The sequence below is a fragment of the Myotis daubentonii genome, chromosome 6 (assembly GCF_963259705.1).
Source record: "Myotis daubentonii chromosome 6, mMyoDau2.1, whole genome shotgun sequence".
In the NCBI taxonomy this organism is placed as follows: Eukaryota; Metazoa; Chordata; class Mammalia; order Chiroptera; family Vespertilionidae; genus Myotis; species Myotis daubentonii.
Genome location: NC_081845.1, coordinates 78,876,809 through 78,896,677, shown reverse-complemented (window position 1 = coordinate 78,896,677; position 19,869 = coordinate 78,876,809). Strand labels below are relative to the sequence as shown.

Sequence of the window (19,869 nt, the reverse complement as noted above, 5' to 3'; positions counted from 1 at the left end):
GGAGGACGTAGCCTGGCTCCTCGCTTGTGGGCTTGCACAATGCCCAGTGCTCACACCTACTATAGCACCTCAGTGTTGTTGGGCTTGCTTTTGTGCTTGTTAGCATAGGTTGTGAAATCCTTATGTTAGAGATATTTTCTTTTTGCTATCCTAGCACAGGACCCTCACACAATGGGCACTCAAATCATGTCTACTAAATAAAGAAAGAATGCATGGAAGAGCTCGCCCAAAAGCTGGTGCCAATTTCCTAAAGGGTTTCTAGAAGGACTGCATTTTACCAAATGAAGAAACTGAGCCAGAGTGTGGCAAAAGTGTTAGGTAAATGTCACAGGTAGAATTATAAAGTTTTCATTTCCGTAAATGATTTGACACAGCCAATTCCAGAAATTGGTTTTTAAGATTTCACTAGAACATGAATAGGGTTAGCCACATGCTAAGACCATAAAAGAAAGTCAAAGTGGACAGGAAAAAAATAAAGCAAAATAAAAATCAATACACATTATGACTGTCCTTCCCTCTTTGTTTTAGTTTTCATAAGAACCTTTAACTGTGGCATTTTGCTGCAGGCAGATAATTAAATTCTCAAAGAGGAGGGAAATGAGATGAAGGATGTTGGGTTTTCAAAGTGAGGTGTAGCATGAGCATATCCACAGCCAATTTACAATCCAGTGGCATATTATAAAAGGAAACTGTTTTAGTGCTAAGTGCTTGGGGACTATGGTCAAATGGGTATACACTGGAAATCTATATCTTATATGCGCTAGGTATATGAACTTGGGCAAATTACTGACCCTCTTCAAGCTTTCTTTTTTTTTTATTTTTTCAATGGAGACAACAGTAGAATGTATCTCATCTAGCTCCTGGGAAACTTAAAGAGATAACCTATGTAAAGTATTCAGTAACCATTAGCAAGCCAAACAAGATCTATCTACAGCTCATTTAAGAACCTCAGATGGGCCAGGTTTGCCATCCTGTGCTACTTATTTTAATGTCTAGAGGTTTACTTGGTCATTAAAAAACGCACTCAATACTTTTAGTGCTAAGGAGCCTTTTACGATTAAATGTATTTGTTTAATCTGTAAGTTAATTAAAGGGATGAAAAATAATCAGGGCATAGGGAATAAAAGAACTATGCTTTTCTAAGATTTCCCTATGCAGCATTAACGAAATCTTTAGAATGTTTAGGGTAGGGGAGACTTCTTTCTCTCTTTGGGTTTAGGATCCTTAGCATTTGTTTTTTTCACATGTATATCAGAATTTAAATTGGAACTAAAGAACAAGATTATTGACCATTGTAGGAATTTCCTCCATATTTTATTCTGTCCCTTCTTCCAGTCATGGGATATTCACATTCTAAAATTCCTCCTCCATTTATAACATTTATAATTATTAATTAAAGGCCCAATGCATGAAATTCATGCAAGGGTAGGCCTTCCTTCCCCAGGGTGCCAGCACCAGCTTCCCTCTGGCACCTGAGACCTGAGCTTCCCTCGCAGCCCTGGCTTCATCCAGAAGGTCATCCAGAAGGACGTCCGGAAGGACGTCCAGTCTAATTAGCATATTACGCTTTTATTATTATAGATTTTTAATCTTTACATAAGCTTTAGAAAGCTTACTTTTCTCCCCTGTATCTCCTACCCATTTGTTCTCAATCATCATGGCTCAGCTTAACAGTTCAACTGGCCCCTTAGTGATGTTTCTCTCCAACGGGAAGTCTACCCAGAAAACCACATGAGTGTCAGAGGATTTCATGTAAACTTATTAATCAAAGAAGATAAGCATTTTGATCTTAAGTGAACAGAGCTTAATATGGTCAACCTCCATATCAATAGAATATTCGCCAAGAGGACTTAAACACTTATGTTTGGTGGTCAGAAAACCTCTTCTGGGCACCTACAGGCAATCTACCCTATTAGTGAGCCCTGGTTTAGGAAAATGCTAAGGTTTTCTTATGGACTTAAATTTCTTATTTTTCCAGTCAACTGCTCTCAATTAAACTACTTTTACAAATAGTTATTTTAAACTATAAACCAAAAGAAGAATTCTGTTATCCACCCATCTGTTTACATTTAATTTCAACCTATATTTTGTCACTCTTTTCTTAAGATATCATGCATACCACCTTGAAAATATTACCTCTATATGTTATAATATAATCTTTTGGGTAGATATTTCCAGAAATGCTTTTTAATTCCAACAATGTGGCCCCAAAAATCCTCCTGGTCACTTCAACTAGACTTAGTTACTTCTCAATTTCCATCAGCATCAATTTTCAGGATGTAATTTCTCCTGGTTTAGTTTCTATAAATTGTAACTTCGATTATTGAAGAAGCCATTTTTCAGACCTTACTCTCCAGGTTCAGAAGGCCCTTATAAAACTTACCCCCCTCTTCAAATAAGCAACTGAATCCTAACTCTGATTCATTTCTATTTGTCTTTAGGACTTTTGTACCTTTCTTGCGATGCCATTTCCTTCCAAAGGGCATCTAATAATCTGATGCTAACCCCTTGATCAATCAGAGACCCACCATAGCACATTGTGGTTCTAAAATATCCTTTCCTCTTGCTTCTTCATGCATTGCCCTAATCCTATCAAGCCACGCCATCTCTCTAGCAAGGTTTATTCAGGATGCAGTTTCACAGGCACTCACATGCAGCACCAGCTTTCTGTAATGCAATGCAGGTAGAGGAGGTAAAGGTTATCCAATATACCCTTATCACAGCTAGAAGTGGAAAAAATCATAGGATACATTCTGAAAAACAAATCAAAATGTAAAAGACCCATCATCTCTCAGTAGGCAAGATGCCTTGTGTTGACCATCACTCAGGACCAAAAATTCAAATAACTCCCATCCTTCTAGGAAAAATGCTAGCAGAGACAGTGGTGGGCTCTTCTGAAAAGCACCCAAGGAACATCAAGAGTCGAAGAACACCATGAAGAGAATTTACCAACCACAATTGCTACAATTTTCGCTTGCCCTAAATAGCCACCAATTTCCCCATGCCCTAAATAGCCACCAATCTCCCTCTCTTTACTGTTAATGAAGCAAAGGAGCACAAAAGTATTTCTAATTTGGAGGAGCCAAGGGAGTCTGCATGGGCCATTAGCAGCAGAGAGCTTCATTACTAGGGGAAGAAGTCTCTCCCTGAACTTCTCATGGTTTTATGTGCAAGAAATCAGGAGGCAACCAGTCCATTTTAAATGTTAACCCTTCCCTCTGCATCAGCAACAGTTCCTGTGTACAATCAAAAAGACAAAAGAACTACAAACCTTTCCTTTTATCCTCCCTGTTCAATGAGGTGCCTTAATTTTTGTTCTTTTTTTAAATGCCCAAGCTGGTTTTTAATTAAGCAATAGTTTCCTTTAGAAATATAGCACTGTCTGTGCACTTGATAAAACTTCCAGCCTATGTACCAATTTATAATACTAGCTCCATAAACAGTTATGTACTTTAGTGCCCATATACTGTGTGGAACTCTTAAACGTATGCTGCCCACACAGGATTTGTTGGGCAATCAACAATACCAAGGAGGACAAATATTAACACTCTGGTTTGTGTTTACCGTTAGCTTACTTTTCCTGAGGGTCCATATCTCTGTATTAAGACAAACACTGCACTGAGCTCTAAATGCTCTCAAATTTGGAACAATTGTGAAATAAACACTTTGTAATTACACATCTCCTAAGCCAGACACATCATAATAACTAGTCTTAAATGGTGCTGCTAGCATATTCTGGATGTGAGGGCTTGCTGCTGATGCTTTCATCTTTTACTTCCCGAAGAAAACAAAATTGAAATTTGGAGCACAGCCAACAGATTGTTATAACACAGTCTGGGTTGAATGCCCTTTAAAAATACACTGGGCTCATAACAAGTCCTTGTCAGAAAACCAGCATCCTACCTGCAGACCTGCCACCATCCGGTGATATTTTATATGTGTCAGTTAGCTTTTTTTTTATATACACTTTTTGATTGAGGTACACTTAAATATATCTCCTTCTGAAAATAAATCTAAAAAGAGGAAAGAAGCCACAACATTCAGTCTTTCTCCTAACCTTTTAATAATCCTTAAATTCACATTAAAAAAAAATACAGGACTAGGAGGCAGAGAGGCAAAAGCCATATGATTTAATAATCCTTGTGTTTCTGACAGGCAAACCCTAAGATCACTCCTCCATGACTTTGCAGATGTATAATTCCGCAGGTCATTTTTCAGAGTTGGTTAAAGAGAAAATAGTTTATTATAGACAAGCCCAAGGCCAGAATCCACCTACCACCTCCTCAAACATAGTCCCTACAGTTTTTGCAACACACTTAGGACAATACTTCTTGCTTATTCTATCTTAATCCATGAAGAGAAGCAACAGATTCTATCATCCTACCTAACATGATCCTTCCTATACCAAGGCATCTCTTCTCTTGAACTACTGAATCTAGTTGGAATGGTTTCTTCAGAACATGAGAAGACCACTATTAAAACTACACACCCAGAAGGTAGACAACTACCTGTCAGGGATATTGAAAAATAATGTTATGCATCAGGCAGGAAGTTAGACTAAGAACCTTGTGCTCCCATACACATACAAACACACACACATGCACACGCACGCTCTACACCAGCGGTTCTCAACCTGTGGGTCGCGACCCCTTTGGCGGTTGAATGACCCTTTCACAGGGGTCGCCTAAGACCACCCTGCATATCAGATATTTACATTACGATTTATAACAGTAGCAACATTACAGTTATGAAGTAGCAACGAAAATAATTTTATGGTTGGGTCACAATATGAGGAACTGTATTTAAAGGGCCAGAAGGTTGAGAACCACTGCTCTACACACATCTGGTGCTATGGAGGAGCTGACTGGCACCAGCTCACAAGCTCATTGTCAGCCTCTCTTTCCAAAGCCAAGTTCAGTGACATAATTTGAGGATATTCCTCAGTTTGGGGGTTCATTATGATTTTTAAAGATTTGCCTATTTTACTTCTGTAACTTCTGCTGCCAAGAGAGGATAATGCTTCTTGGAATTTTTCTGTCTCACATAGGTTTTTCTTTGTTTGGTTTTTGCTTTTGAGGAATGAAAGGATGCCATTAGTGATGCTGTGCCTATTTATCCCTAGGAAGTAGAGTTAGGCGATTATTAAAGGAAAAGGTAGGCCAAAATTTCCATTTGAACTCTTCTTTACTTTTGCATCACAGAGGCAGGGGGTGCCTCATACTTTGAACACTGACACATTAAGAACAGTTATATAGGTAAAAACCGAATGCAAGCACTACAGGAGAGGATATTAAGCAAGATCTAAGAGTCAAGGTGATAGACATGAACATTAACCTCTTCTTTTCCAAGAGAAGCAGGGAAGAAAAACAGAAAGCTTTGGGTAACAATGAATCAAAGACTATGTCCTGAATTATTCCAGATTCTATGACTACCTGGGAGGTGTACCTGGCGCAGTATAACATCATGGAACTATACAAAAGTATCCCCTGTTTTTCAAGAATTGGATTAAGTTACAGTTGAGTAAACCTAATTTCTTTGCCAGACATTTGTTTCTCAGAAACATAATAATCTCTAGTATTTTATTTAGCTAGTAGCATGTTTATATGTTGCTTTGTAAATCACCAAAATAAAATAGAGACTTCTTAAAGACAACATATACTGAGCACTTACTACATGTCAGGCACCAACCATGTGAGATAAATAATACCATTATGCCCATTTTACTGATGTGAGAACTGAAGCAAAAAGAGGTGGAGTAACTTGCCAAAAGACTACACCTATGAAGTTGGGGGAGGGGGAGCTATGTCTTGTACCTACAAATGATTCTTAATTACTTCTCTATTCTTCATATTTAAAAATTTATATCAAATATATGCATATGTCTTGACTTTATTTTATGAACATCCTATAAAAACTCAAAAAGACTGGCTCGCCAACCTACAACATCTTTTAAACTCCTCTAACTCCCCCCACACTCAATATAGTGAATAACTGAAAAAACTGATTTACTGTCATTTTAATAAGTCTATGACAATTGAAGGAGCTAGTGAGTACTATAAAGCAATAATAATAATAATAGTAATTCCCAGATGGTAATTTTGAGGGTTGACTTCTCATTCTCTCCATCACAAGTCTATGCATCAATACTTCCAAGGCAAGAAAATAATTGCTAATGTAGATTAACTGCTGATTCAACAGGGGTGGGGTAGGAGCAAAGTAGAAGAAGAATCAGTTGCTAAATAAATCATCTGGTCAGCTGATAGTCACAGGAAAGCAAACACCCAGAGACATTATGAAATGACAATCTTAAGTATTAGATGTTCCTATGAATTTTAGAAATAAAGACTGGAGATAGCACTTTAATCCTGGGTCTTCTGAAGAAAAGCTGAGTGCCTTGGGCTCATTATAAATATGTCCTGAGAGAGAAATGGGCATAAGGGCACTAGAGGAAGAAGGTTTGGGGGAGTCCACGATTTTTTACTTATATTTATTTGTTCAATACTAATTTTATAGAATCATTATGTTTCAAAATAGTAATAGGTAGTATAATACAAATACACACACACACAATAGAAACCCTATTCTTACACGGCATACCATCTACAAGAAGAGATGGGAAATTTTTAAAGCTATGTAGGGTCTATGAATATTGGTTAGTGCAAGTATATGGAGCCAGCACACAGCAAGGCTATCGAAACCTGTACAGAAAACTCAGAGAAGTTTACCAGAGAAAATGACTTTCATGCTGAGTTCAATGGAAGTTGAACATTATGAATTGAAAAGCACAACGAAGGTGAGTGTGGCTGAGACAAAATGCAAGGAAGGAGGGCAGTGTGCTGAGAGACAATGCTAGAATTATAAACAGGAAACAGGTCATAAAGGGCTCATGAGATACTTAAACTGTTGGACTTTCTTTTAAAGGCACTGGGAAAACTTTAAAAGTTTCAGACAAGGGAATGAATGAAGAGCAGGACCAGATCTGCAATTATAAAGTTCAAGGATGGGAGCATAGCAAGATGGCAAGCTAAGAAGCTGTTGTGATTATACAGGTAAGAGGTATGGTGGCCTGGACTAGGGGAGGAAGTTGGGAAGGACATAAGTAGAAAGACTCAAGAGGAATTTTTGGGAGAAGTAAAATGGACTGTACTTGGTAGATGATTTATGTGTGAAATAAGCATTTCTCAGAATCCCCAGAGGGAAACAGGTCTGGGGATAAAGACTGTAAAACTGAGTTTTGGCAAGTCAGGTTTTAGATACCTATTAAACACTTCAGTAAAAATATTTAAAGCATTGCTGTTCATGCCGAAACCGGTTTGGCTCGGTGGATAGAGCGTCGGCCTGCGGACTGAAAGGTCCCAGGTTCGATTCCGGTCAAGGGCATGTACCTGGGTTGCGGGCACATCCCCGGTGGGAGATGTGCAGGAGGCGGCTGATCGATGTTTCTCTCTCATCGATGTTTCTAACTTTCTGTCTCTCTCCCTTCCTCTCTGTGAAAAATCAATAAAATATATTTAAAAAAAAAAAAAAAGCATTGCTGTTCAATAGAAATATAATGCAAATCATCAATGCAAGCCAAAGACATAATCTTAAATTTTATAGTAGCTATATTAAAAAGAAAAAAGGTGAAATTATTAAAATAATATATTTAGCCCAGTGTATCCAAAATATTATCATTTCAACATAATCAATATAATCAAATTATTGAGATCTTTTGCATTCTTTTTTCATAGCGAGTCTTAAAAATGTGGTGTATAATTTAGAATTACGTCACATCTCAATTTTGAATGAGCCATATGTGGCTACATTATTGGACAGTGCTGATCCTAAGGGCAGTTGGATTAGTGGGTCTGGAGCTCAGTAGAGACTAAATGAAGAAAACCTGGAAGCATCAGCGACTGTTAACTGAAGTGGTGAAATAACCAAGATCACCTGGGAAGAGGATGACTTGAGAGAAAGGAAAGCTCCTCAAAGAATCCTAAGAAACACCAGCACTTAAGAGACAAGGAGAGGAGTTTATAAAGGAGATCTGGAAGGAGCACACAAAAATGCATAGCTCATGGACACAGACAATGGGGTGGTGAAGGCCTGAGGCTGGGGGGGGGTGGGGGAGGGTGGGGGGGGGCAGGGACAGGCTAGAAGAGATCAATGGGGGAAAAGGGAAACATATGTAACACTTTCAGTAAAGCTTTAAAAGAAAATAAAAAATTTTTAAAAGAACAGCTCCAACTGACATATAGGAAAAAAATATTATTAAAATACTCGTTCCATGTAATTATCCCTGTGCAAAAGAAAACATTTATCTAAATTTGGGGATGGGTAAATCCAAGCACTATGTTAGGCACGTCATCATTATGGAACCTCTGGAGAAAATGAGTCACTGATGTAGTTTTCCGAAATGAAGCTCTGCCTTACATTGGTAGGGCTAACTCCATCCCCGCCTTATCAGGAAGGGTTGAGCTGGGCAGATCAGATTGGTAGAAAGAGAAGCTGGGAAAAGAACAGGATCCAGAACACCTGTGGCTCCTAGGAAAGCCTGTTTTAGAACTGGTGAGCGAGGGAGAGAACAATGTAAGCAGCTCTCCTGCATGTCAAGTCTGTTGGCATTTTAACAAAGCGTAAAACTAAACTCTGCCCTATAGAGGTTGACAGTTCTATACAGATGAAATATTTACATGCATGTCAACCCAACTGCTAGGGTGGAGTCCAAGGAAGCTATAAAACAGGAAGCATCACAAATGTGGGTACCCATCTGACTTAAAAAAGGTAGCGAGGGGCAGGGACAGAAGGTTGTCAATGCCAAACAAAAAAACTAATAGTGAAATGGGACCATGAGGGGGGGACTTCCAAGGAAGAAATTCCATTCCAATCATTTGGTTGTTCGCAAAAGGAAAATGTGGTGCCTTGTTTACACAGTTACGCGAGGCCACACTCTGGGACCTCATGGTGAGGGAGGGGGTAAGAGTGGAAAGTGAAGACAGCAGGGTGCTTGTGCCATATCAGATCTCCATCAGCATGCAACCCCAAAAGATCATGACTGTGAGAGCTTTGTAAATCAACTCTTAGGGTGCTTGCTCCAGGGCAAGTAGCACAACAAATTAATCCTGCCTCCCTGAAATGCAGCAAAGTTTGTATCCACGCTGAATTCAAATTGCTCATTAGCTCTGACATATTCCTAATGAGGTTATAATGCTCTGGGACAAAGATCAAGTCACTCAGCACAAATGCAAGGGAGAGTCATAGAAGGGTAAGGTTAGAAGGACCTGAGGGCAGTGCTTCTCAAACTTGAATATAAATCACCTGAAGGTCCTGACTCAGGATGTCTGGGGTGGAGTCTTTGATTCCCTCTTCTAACAGAACCCCGGGGAGGCTGGTGCACTTTGACAAGCAAGACCCTAGAGACCATCTAATGCAATCACCTTATCCTAGAGGTGGGGACTCTAGAGCCAAGAGACATACCTGACACTTCCCTGGCGCTAACTCGGGATAGTTGGGCATCTGTCCATAGACCTGTGGATCAACCTGAAAATTTGTAATATAATCATAGAGAGTAGAGTGACCAACCATCCTGGTTTTCTCAAGACTGAAGGAGTTTCTAGTACAGGGGTGGGCAAACTTTTTGACTCGAGGGCCACAATGGGTTCTTAAACTGGACCGGAGGGCTGGAACAAAAGCATGGATGGAGTGTTTGTGTGAACTAATATAAATTCAAAGTAAACATCATTACATAAAAGGGTACGGTCTTTTTTTTTCAATAGTTTTATTCATTTCAAACGGGCCGTAGTTTGCCCACGGCTGTATCTAGAACATGAAACTTTCTATTTTAAAACCAGGAAAATTCCAGACAAACCAAGACAAGTTTTTCACCCTAGTAAAAGCCTTTTCAATCAGCTTGGAATAGTGTTTTGGGATTATTATTTTTTGACCTTGTCGGTCCCTAAGTGCTGCTAAGGTATGCACCTGAGTGTCCTGTCCTAAAGCTCTCCAAGAACAGATGCTCAGGAAGATTAGAGCCTTCTAACACCAGCGCTAAGTGCCTCTTAAGAGACAGTGTCCCAATAGGTTTCAAAATAAGGCATAAAAAAAGGAGTATAAAGAACACAGATAAGTAAGTGTCATAGAAACACATAATGTTCTTTTTAATTATATGAATCCATTTTAATTTTCCTCATTTGAAAAAAAAATGCATCTAAGAAATAAATCGGGAGGGTTTCAACTGGGGGAAAAGGAGACATGTAAAACTAGACAATAAATAAATCATTAACTTATAAATATGAAAACACTCATTAAGACATCTTTGGTAAAAATCACTAAAATAACAATAAAAACCGGGATGCGTCTGTGAGAATTTTTAAAAAGTCATGCTCTGCACAATCAAAATGATTAAAAATTAAAATATATATCTCCACACTGCTATTTTGCTCACTGGAATTGGACCCATTAACATTACATAGAATAATACACAGTCTGGACAGCAAAAGTAGAAAAATAATTTCAAATTAGTTGATGCTAGTAGTGTTTTACTAAGGTTTTTAAAACAGAATGTCAAAATACTGGTTCCATAGGCATTCAAAATGCAGACTGTGCAATACTGACCACAGGGACTTACTCTCTGGACTTTACTGGCTTAAAACAGATGCCAACATGCTCTAGCTGAATCACTTGACTTAATTAGTATTCCTGCAGTTAAAACACTTAAAAGGAAGAAAGGAAAGAAGTTCTTCCTGGCTAAATATATACAATGTTTGAAACAGGTAAAAGATAGAACCCCAGACACTCAACAATCATTACCTGTAAATTAAAGAGGGCAGAAGCAATCCTATTATTCATTATAAAGATCCCAGCTGCTGACTTAATGGTAGTTTGACTAGCATAACCAAAGGGTCCTTGCTCCAATATTAGTAGGAAATGTATTGTACAAAGCCAATAGTTCATGAAATTAACAAGGAAAATGAACTGGAGTGAAGCAACTTTGCAAGTAATAGGAAGGCATCAGCTATTGCTTCCCTGGAGCATATGAACACTTAAAAAGAGCTTGGGGAGAGTAAACATGTGTAAATGAGAATGGACATTATTGGAATTTTTAATAATACTTTTTTAAATATATATTTCTTTATTGATTTCAAAGAGGAAGGGAGAAGGAGAGAGAGATAGAAACATCAATGATGAGAGAGAATCATTGATCGGCTGCCTCCTGCATGCCCCCTACTGGGGTTCGAGCCTACAACCCAGGCATGTGCCCTTGGCTGGAATCGAACCTGGGACCCTTCAGTCTGCAGGCTGATGCTCTATCCACTGAGCAAAGCTGGCTAGGGCTTTAATAATACTTTTAATTTAAGTACATTTTGCCCAGACAGTGTGGCTCAGTAGTTGAGTATCGACCCATGAACCAGGAGGTCACGGTTCAATTCCGAGTCAGGGCACATGCCCAGGTTGTGGGTTGTGGGTCATAGGTGACGTATAGGAGGCAACCAATGGATGTTTCTCTCTCATCAATGTTGTTTCTATCTTTTTCTCCCTCTCCTTTCCTCTTTGAAATCAATAAAAATATATTAATTTAAATACATGTCAAATTTTCTGTTGGTTGCAAATCTTTTCAAGAGGAAGCTATTAGCTCAAAATGTCAATAAGAGGTCATGGACTATGAGTTCTGGTCCAGTGATATTGAAAGTTAGCTGCCATTTGAATCAGTCTAAAACTGCCATAATCATAAACGTATGATTTGACAGCTGTCAAAATTATTCACCATCACTTATGTAGAACTAAATACTTAAAATAGAATCTAGGAAACAATTTCCCTTTTATAAACCTCAAAATCACTTCTCAGCCTTTTGGCTAAGATCAAGTGTATAAATCTTAACAGCCTGAATGATACATGCATGCTCACTACTAAACTAAAAAGTAAAGTTAATTCAACTTACAATCCAATAGACATACGATGAAAGAAAACATCTTCCCCACAGACACTGCCAGGGACAATCTGACTGAATCTGGCACTGACCAAACAAGAATCTGAGAGGGTTTCCATGGAAGCAAGAATGTGACTTCCATTTTTCCCAGACAGAGACCCATCCAAGTCTTCCAAAATTGCTGCATGAGGAAATGGAAATGCTACTACGTTGGGAGAGTTTGTAAACTTTAACTGGTTCGTCTTCACAGTAAATCCACCTATAAAATGGAAATAAGAGTGTTACATAAGGCACAGAAGGTTATTATAACAAATGGCAGCTGAATTTGCTGGGATATATTCAGTACTTTAAATTGCGTATTTATACAGTTTTGTTCAAGAAAAAAAATCATGAGTGCTTAGTGTATGCCAGCCTCTGTGATATGTGCTGGAGACACAGTGGAAAACAAGAGCAATATGATACTGCCTTCATACAGTCTGTATTTTAGGGCAGTGATTCTCAACCAGGGGTCATTTTGCCCTCCAGGGGACATCTGGCCCTATTTGGAATCATTTGGGGCTGTCACAATTACGTAGATGGCAGTGATATTGACATCTGTTGGGTAGAGGGAGGGATGCTGATGAACTTTCTCAATGCACAAGATAGTCCCCACAACAAAAAACCATCCAGCCCAAAATACTAATAGTGCCAAGGGTGAGAAACCGTTCTAGTGGGAAATAGAGACACGGAACACTAACTTACTAATTACTAACTACTAAAGGTGTCTTGGTTTAGTCTTTCCATCTGTCTGCTCCAGTTCTTCTGTGGTGAGTTTAACCCCACCTCTTCTGAGGGTTATACTTGGAAGATTTACCCTCAAAAGCAACTTTCAATCATGTGGACAAAGAGTAATAGTAACACACTTTTTAAGTATTAGCTCTTCCAGTGGTTCTCAACCTTCCTAATGCTGTGACCCTTTAATACAGTTCCTCATGTTGTGGTGACCCCCAATTTCATTGTTACGAATTGAACATAATTAAAGCATAGTGATTAATCACAAAAACAATATGTAATTATATATGTGTTTTCTGATGGTCTTAGGCGACCCAGGTGAAAGGGTCATTCGACCCCCAAAGGGGTCGCGACCCACAGGTTGAGAACCGCTGCTCTAGAGCTATACTTCTCAGCAGTCTGTCTCAGACCACCTCCATGTGATTTGTCAGAACTGCCACTAGTCTGGTTGCCCAGGAAGGAGCTATGGCAGTGGTCTTCTAAATCACACAGCCCTGTCATTGAAATCTTTACATTAAGCACATATCTCTCTGTACATATGTGACTAGACATCTTCATTATGTACATTGTGAAATAGACAAAAAGGAAAATAAAAAAGAATAAGATACAGAGAAATAGAAGCCCTGATGCTTTCACTCGGCATCCCAGTGGAGTCTATGCAGTGAATTAAGTCCTGCATTCAAGACTCCGTGATTAACTTCTGGCAACTTCTAAAATTCATCTCATACCACAACCACCTGACACTACAATTCAGTCCTATTGGGATTTTAATTTTTTGCATATGCTATTCTTAATACTTAGAAACTCTTCTCGGCACAGTCTCTCTTGCAAATATCCATTCAACTTTCAAAACCCTGCTTAAGAGTCATCTCTATGGCCCTGGCCAGTGTGGCTCAGTTGCCCATGCCTCAAAATGCCGTTGATTCAATTCCCAGTCAGGGCACAAGCACAGGTTACTGGCTTGATCCCTGGTAGGAGGCGTGCAGAAGGCATCCAATAGATGTTTCTCTCTCTCCCTCTCACTTCCTTTCTCTCTAAAATCAATTTTTTAAAAAATATTTTTTAAAAATAAAAAGTCACTTCTATGAAATCTCACCTGACCTCCTTCTTTGTTCTTTTCACTGACCTTGTTCAGTTTTCTAGGATTGTACTCATCACACTCTAGTACAGAGACTAGATTAAACATTTACTTTTGGGCCTAGATCAAGAGCTCCTGGAAGAGAAGAGCTATGTGTTTTTCATCTTTGTACGCCCCAGTTCCTTAAACAAACCTGGAATAGACAGTTTTTAAACAAACAGTATAACTTAGCAAGATTATGCAGTGAGAAGGAATTAGAGCTCATAAGGAACAGAGTGCTTTTTTCAGTGTCTTATAAATGATACGAAACAATAAAGCTTTAAAGAACTGAAGAGTTGTGATTCGAAGTGAAAGTTATTTTTATTCCTATTATTTACAAATTTAAGTCAGATGCCACCCAAATAAAAACAGTCTTTGGCTCTGCTTATTCAGGAGGGGAAAAAAAAAGTAAAGTGGAGACTTGCTGATTATTCATTTAATTAAAAAAACAAACAATTATCTAAATTGGTGATTCAAACCACAAGAGCATATTTACTTGAATTACTTGGTTTGGCTGTTTACAGAGATCAAATCAACTAGATTGCTCCCCACTCCTTTTCACCTTAGCCCATGAGTCCTCCAAGGTATTCCTCACCACCTCTGAGATGTGGTTAACAATCGAACAAAAATTCCTATGCTTCTCTTTGTGGATACAACAAACCTTGGGCTGCTGAAAACATAAAGTACTAAGTTCTGGCTCCTTCAGTAAAGATTGCATGTATGTTAGTTTATATTCATATGTCTATCCATTCATCTTTATCCATTAATTTAATCTATGAGCCTTTTAGGCACAGGCTACTAGGTACTAATGATAACACTGTGAGAAGAGACATAATCCCGGCCTTTGTGAAGCTCAGAGTCCAGCAGAGACACTAATAATAGGGAGATAGACGAATGGGGAGCTACAGGAGCCCTATTGAGCATACCTGTCCTCCTCTAGGATTTATTTTAGGGGATTTGAACCGCAGTTTCTACTGATGCAATTTTATAACTGAAAGAAATAATGAGTCACAAGGCTTTGCCACTATTTATCATATTTACTTGAGTGTTGGCCTTATTTACTGTTTGTCTTATCTGTTCAATCAACTTACCCTGTCCTCGGGAACAGCCCGAACAGGTTCTGATGGACACGCAGCCAGTGAGATCAAAATTAACAAAAGTTGTGTTAGATACCATCAGTTCCCATCTTTTGGGAGTTTTGATCCCTGCTGACATACACAGGCTTCCCTATGATTCACAAGGGGGAAAAGAAGGTAAGAAAAAGAAGAGAACTAGTACAATTTGTAATACACAAATAGAAACAATTAAGAGAATAAAAAGACAAGCTACAGACTGGGAGAAAATACTTACGAGTCATATACACGACAAAGGATCACCATAAAATACACTGTATTTTTATGAGAATGATAAGTAAAAAATTGTGATGATACCGAATGCTAATGAGGATAAGGAACAACTAAAATTCTCATATATTGCTGGTGGGAGCACAAAATGGCACAGTCACTGTGGCAAATAGTTTGTCAGTTTCTGATCCAGTTAAACATACCCTTATCAAACGGCTTAGTAATTCAACTCCTAGGTGTTTACCTTTGAGAAATGAAAATTATGTTCAAGACTGTCAAACCTGAGAGGAAAGGTAGGGGAGGGTGGAGGAAGGATGTAGAGATCAACCAAAGGGTTTGTATGCACGTATATAAGCATAACCAATGGACACAGACACAAGGCGGGTGAGGGCATGTGCAGAAGGTTTCACACTACCTGGTTCCTTTTATATGATTGTTGAAAAGACAGAGAATAGATGAGTGATTCCCAGGGGTTGATGTGAGAGGAGGACGTGGCTACAAAGATGGAGCTGGAAGGAGTTTATGGGGTTGATGCAATTGTTCTGCATCTTGATTGTGGTGGAGGTGGTTACACCAGTCTATACATATGTTAAAAACCAGACATTGTACATCAAAAAAAAAAGTCAGGCACTCGTTGGTTTGGCTCAGTGGATAGAGTGACGGCCCACAGACTGAAGGGTCCCAGGATCAATTCTGGTCAAGGGCAAGTACCTCAGTTGCAGGCTCCGACCCTGGTCCTGTGCAAGAGGCAACCAATCGATATGTCTCTCTCACATTGATGTTTCTCTCTGTGTGTTTCTTCTCCTCCCTTCTACTCTCTCTAAAAAGTCAGTGGGAAAAATATCTTGGGGTAAGGATTAACGACAACTACAAAAACGTCATATACATTTTATATTTAATGTATGTTAATATAAAAATTAAAATTTAAAAACCTAAAAAAAAATTGCTTCCAGCATTTAACCACAACATTTCTTCAGCAAACTCCATCTAATCAAGTTGTTAGTGCTCCACTGTGCATTTGATGATATGCAGAAATTTTCAGAGACTTCCAACAGGAAAGAGTGATAGAAACAAACAAAAGAAAGACAGTGGGAAAAGGGGCAGTATAGAAATCAGGAGAAAACTTAAAATATCACCATTAATAACCACAGAGAAATAAATAGACTTTATCCATGAAGCAAGAAGAAGCAGCCAAAGAAAAGGAGGTGGGAGTCAGAAAGGAAAACAGAATGAAAACAGGAGAGCAGAAATAACAAATTCAGTAAGAGCAAAATGACAAGATATCCTAGAAAGTAGAATAAAAATACAGTTGGGAAATCAGCGAAACTTAAGAAGATTAGAAAGCCAATTTAGGAGGTCCAATATCCAAATAATGATAGTTTTCAAAAAAGGAAAATAAAGAGGAGAGAATTATAAAATTCTCAAAGAAATAAGACTGAAAGTTCTCATCCAGTGACTAACACCATGGATAGGACAAAAGGCCACACAAGGTACATCATATTGAAGTTGCAAAACATCAGGAACAAAGACAAGATCCTAAAAAGATCCAAAAAAGAAACTAAAAGGTTACACATAAAAGACCTAGAATTAGCCCAGGAGGTGTGGCAGTGGATTGAGCATCGTCCCATGGCCCAAGGGGTCCCCAGTTGATTCCCGGTCAAGGCACATGCCAGGGTTGCAGCTCAATCCCCAGGAAGGGGCATGCAGGAGGCAGCCAATCAATGTTTCTCCCTCATGAACGTTTCTTCTCTCTCTCCCTCTCCTTTCCTCTATTTAAAAATCAATAAAAACATTTTTTTAAAAAAAGACCTAGAATTAGAGGACCTTAAAACTATGCAACCTCAAAACTAGAAGCTAGAAGATACTGAAACATTGCCTTCAAAATAACAATTCAAAGTGAACTTAACCTGGTATTCTATAACCAACAACCTACTAATAAGGGGTTCTCCATTTGTGGCTCAAAACCTTTACCTTCCATAGACCCTTAATTTGTTAAGAAAGTTACTATAGGCTACACTCTAATAAATGAGGAATTAAATCAGAAAGGAGGAAGATGTGGGAGTTAGGAGCAATAATGGGGAGACATGGAGAAACTAGCCAGGATACTGGTCAAGAGAAATACCAGGATGTAGCTGTGAAACCCCTCACCCGCATGCTCGTACAAGTGTGAACACTTGGGACTACTGTTTGGCATTATCGCCTAGAGCTGGAGGGACATCCTCTGAGCCAGCAGTTTACAACTTTGCATATATTCAACAGAGGTGCATGCACATATAGACATCGAAGATTGTTCATAACACTTTCATCTGTAATGACCCCAAACTGCAAATAATCAAATGTCTATCAAGAGCAATATAGCTTTAAAAAAAAAACACAAAATTGTGGGACAGTCATAAAGTAGAAAACTGCATAGCAATTAGAAGAATAAAGTATTATAACATAAAAAATGAATGAATCTTGTAGACATAGTGTCGTGCCAAAGAAGCCAGACACTACAGAGCTACTTTGCTCTATGATTCCATTTATATAAACTTCAAAAACAGATCTGAAGCCAATCTATGTCTATAGAAGTCTGAATAATGTCCCTCTTCAGGCAGGGGTCTGGGGGTTGGGTTAAATGAGAGGAGGCATGAGGGGCTTCAGAGGAAGTGGTAATGTTCTATTATTGACAGGGTGCTATGCACATGATTTTTGCTTTTTAAAAATCCATTGAGATCTTTGCTTGTGATTTCTGTACCTATCTCCATTAATATGATATTTCTATAAAACTTCTATTTTATTCAGTGGAACAAAATACTACAGAAAAGTAAAACACTAGATGTGAAGGTAAAGAAAGAAAAGTGTTTGAAGTCCTTGCATTGCTCAGGTAAAGTTCAACAGTGCTGATGTAATTTAGATTTTAAGACAAGCAGGCATGTTAAAAATTTAAATCCAATAATGAACATAATTATACAGAATTAATAACTGTAAAATGAATATATATACATATATATATGACACTACTCAATGCAAGACAAATCAAGTTTAAAAAGTGGAGACAAAGAAAGCATTGTGAACTGAAAGCACAAAATGAGATGGTAGAAATAAATGCAAATGTATGGGAGACATCAGTGTGCGGATGGTAATTGAAATCACTAGAGAAAATGAGATTTCTCCCAGGGAGAGCAAGTATATTGAGAAGAGAAGGGCCCCTACAACAGACTTTAGAGAAATAAAAAAATGAAAGGTCTAAATTGAGGAAGACAAATCCACCAGTGTAAATGGGAAGGGATCCCTAGAGAAATAGGAGGAAAAATTAACTAAGCCCATTAGCATCTGTCTGAACAAGATATTTTTAAAAGTAGTATCATCTGCTCAAATTAATTACAATAACAACAAAAAGGCAAGCATCCTACAGATACTTTCAAAAGCAGGGTGAGCATAATATATATCCAAAGCAGAACATTTTTGAAAGTTTGAAAGGGGGTGCTAGTTGGATAAATGCTAGGACAACCAGTTTAAACCAATTGCACAACCAAACTAGGATGGATAGTATAGTGATGATGGAGCGCATCACTCTGTCTTGTATATTAAAGCCACCCTCACTGGAAATTATTCTACTCATCTCAATATAAAGGTAATGTTGGGTGTGAGAGTACCAACATATACACTAACTAGAGGCCGATGCACAAAATTCGTGTAAGAGTAGGCCTCCCTTCTCCTGGCTGCTAGCACTGGCTTCCCCCTGGCACCCAGGACCCGGGCTTCCCTAGCAGCCTGGGCTTTGTCCAGAAAGACGTCCAGTCTAATTAGCATATTATGCTTTTATTATTATAGATATGCTAGTTAGAGGCCAAAAAAATAATAAAATTCTTTCCAATAATAATAAGGCCTTCAGAAACTAGTGTTTGTTTTAGAATATGATTCACTGATAATTGTGTGCCACCAATTATATGTGGGTGGAAGGTCTAAGAATAATAGGCCAAATTCTCAGAAAATCTTAATACCTAAAGAAATGGCAGGCACAGAAGTTGGAGGCTAACATCAGTTCCACAACCACAGAGGTCAGGTCTCTCTTTTTTTTTAAACAACTGACACAGTTTTTTATGTCAATAAAAGGTTCCCAAATAAATCTAAACATTATTGTGTTAAATAAAGATTCAGAGATATGGCTCTTGTTTGTTTTTCACCCTAGGCTCTGCAGAGCCTTTAATGTGTTAAAATATGATGTGAAATTCAGGAGATGAGAGATGTGATAAGCAGCATACCCTAACTATTATTAACCTAAGAATTTCCTTTTCTTAGACCCTCTCTTGGGGCTAGCCTTCCATGGAAAACGCATCAGGAAACATTGAAATTGGTACTAATGCATGTCATTGTCAAAGCTATTTTCCATCTGTAACTGAGAAAGTATTTGATCAGAAGTGGGAGGCCATCCAGGTGGTCCCACCTCCACACTACTAGGCATGGATCTTGGGCTTTCACTTGATTTCCTAAAGCCCCTATTTCTTCACCTGTAAATTCAAGAATTCTAACTAGATTAACACTTCGGTAATATTTAGCTCTAAAATGACGTGGTTTTAATATTTGGATGCCTAACCAGGATCTAGATCTCCCCTAGAACCGAGTGCTTAACATTTCCCATCCAGGGGCTTTTGTCCTGCACTTACTTGTTATACGACTAAGAGGCCCTCAGCTGATATGCAGTCCCAGTGAATCCCATCTCAGGAATATAATTATTTTTATTATCTCA

General features: G+C 38.5%; 1 protein-coding gene across 1 annotated transcript in view; it reads right to left on the bottom strand.

Annotated features, from left to right (window-relative positions):
• The window catches only part of PKHD1 (PKHD1 ciliary IPT domain containing fibrocystin/polyductin), a 409,206-nt gene that overhangs the window by 194,116 nt on the left and 195,221 nt on the right, over window positions 1-19,869 (bottom strand). Inside the window, exons 47-48 of the mRNA XM_059701438.1 lie at window positions 14,886-15,021; window positions 11,919-12,165 (exon numbers count right to left, since the gene is read on the bottom strand). Coding sequence (XP_059557421.1) covers window positions 11,919-12,165; window positions 14,886-15,021 — 383 coding nt within the window. The remainder of the gene's footprint in view (window positions 1-11,918; window positions 12,166-14,885; window positions 15,022-19,869) is intronic.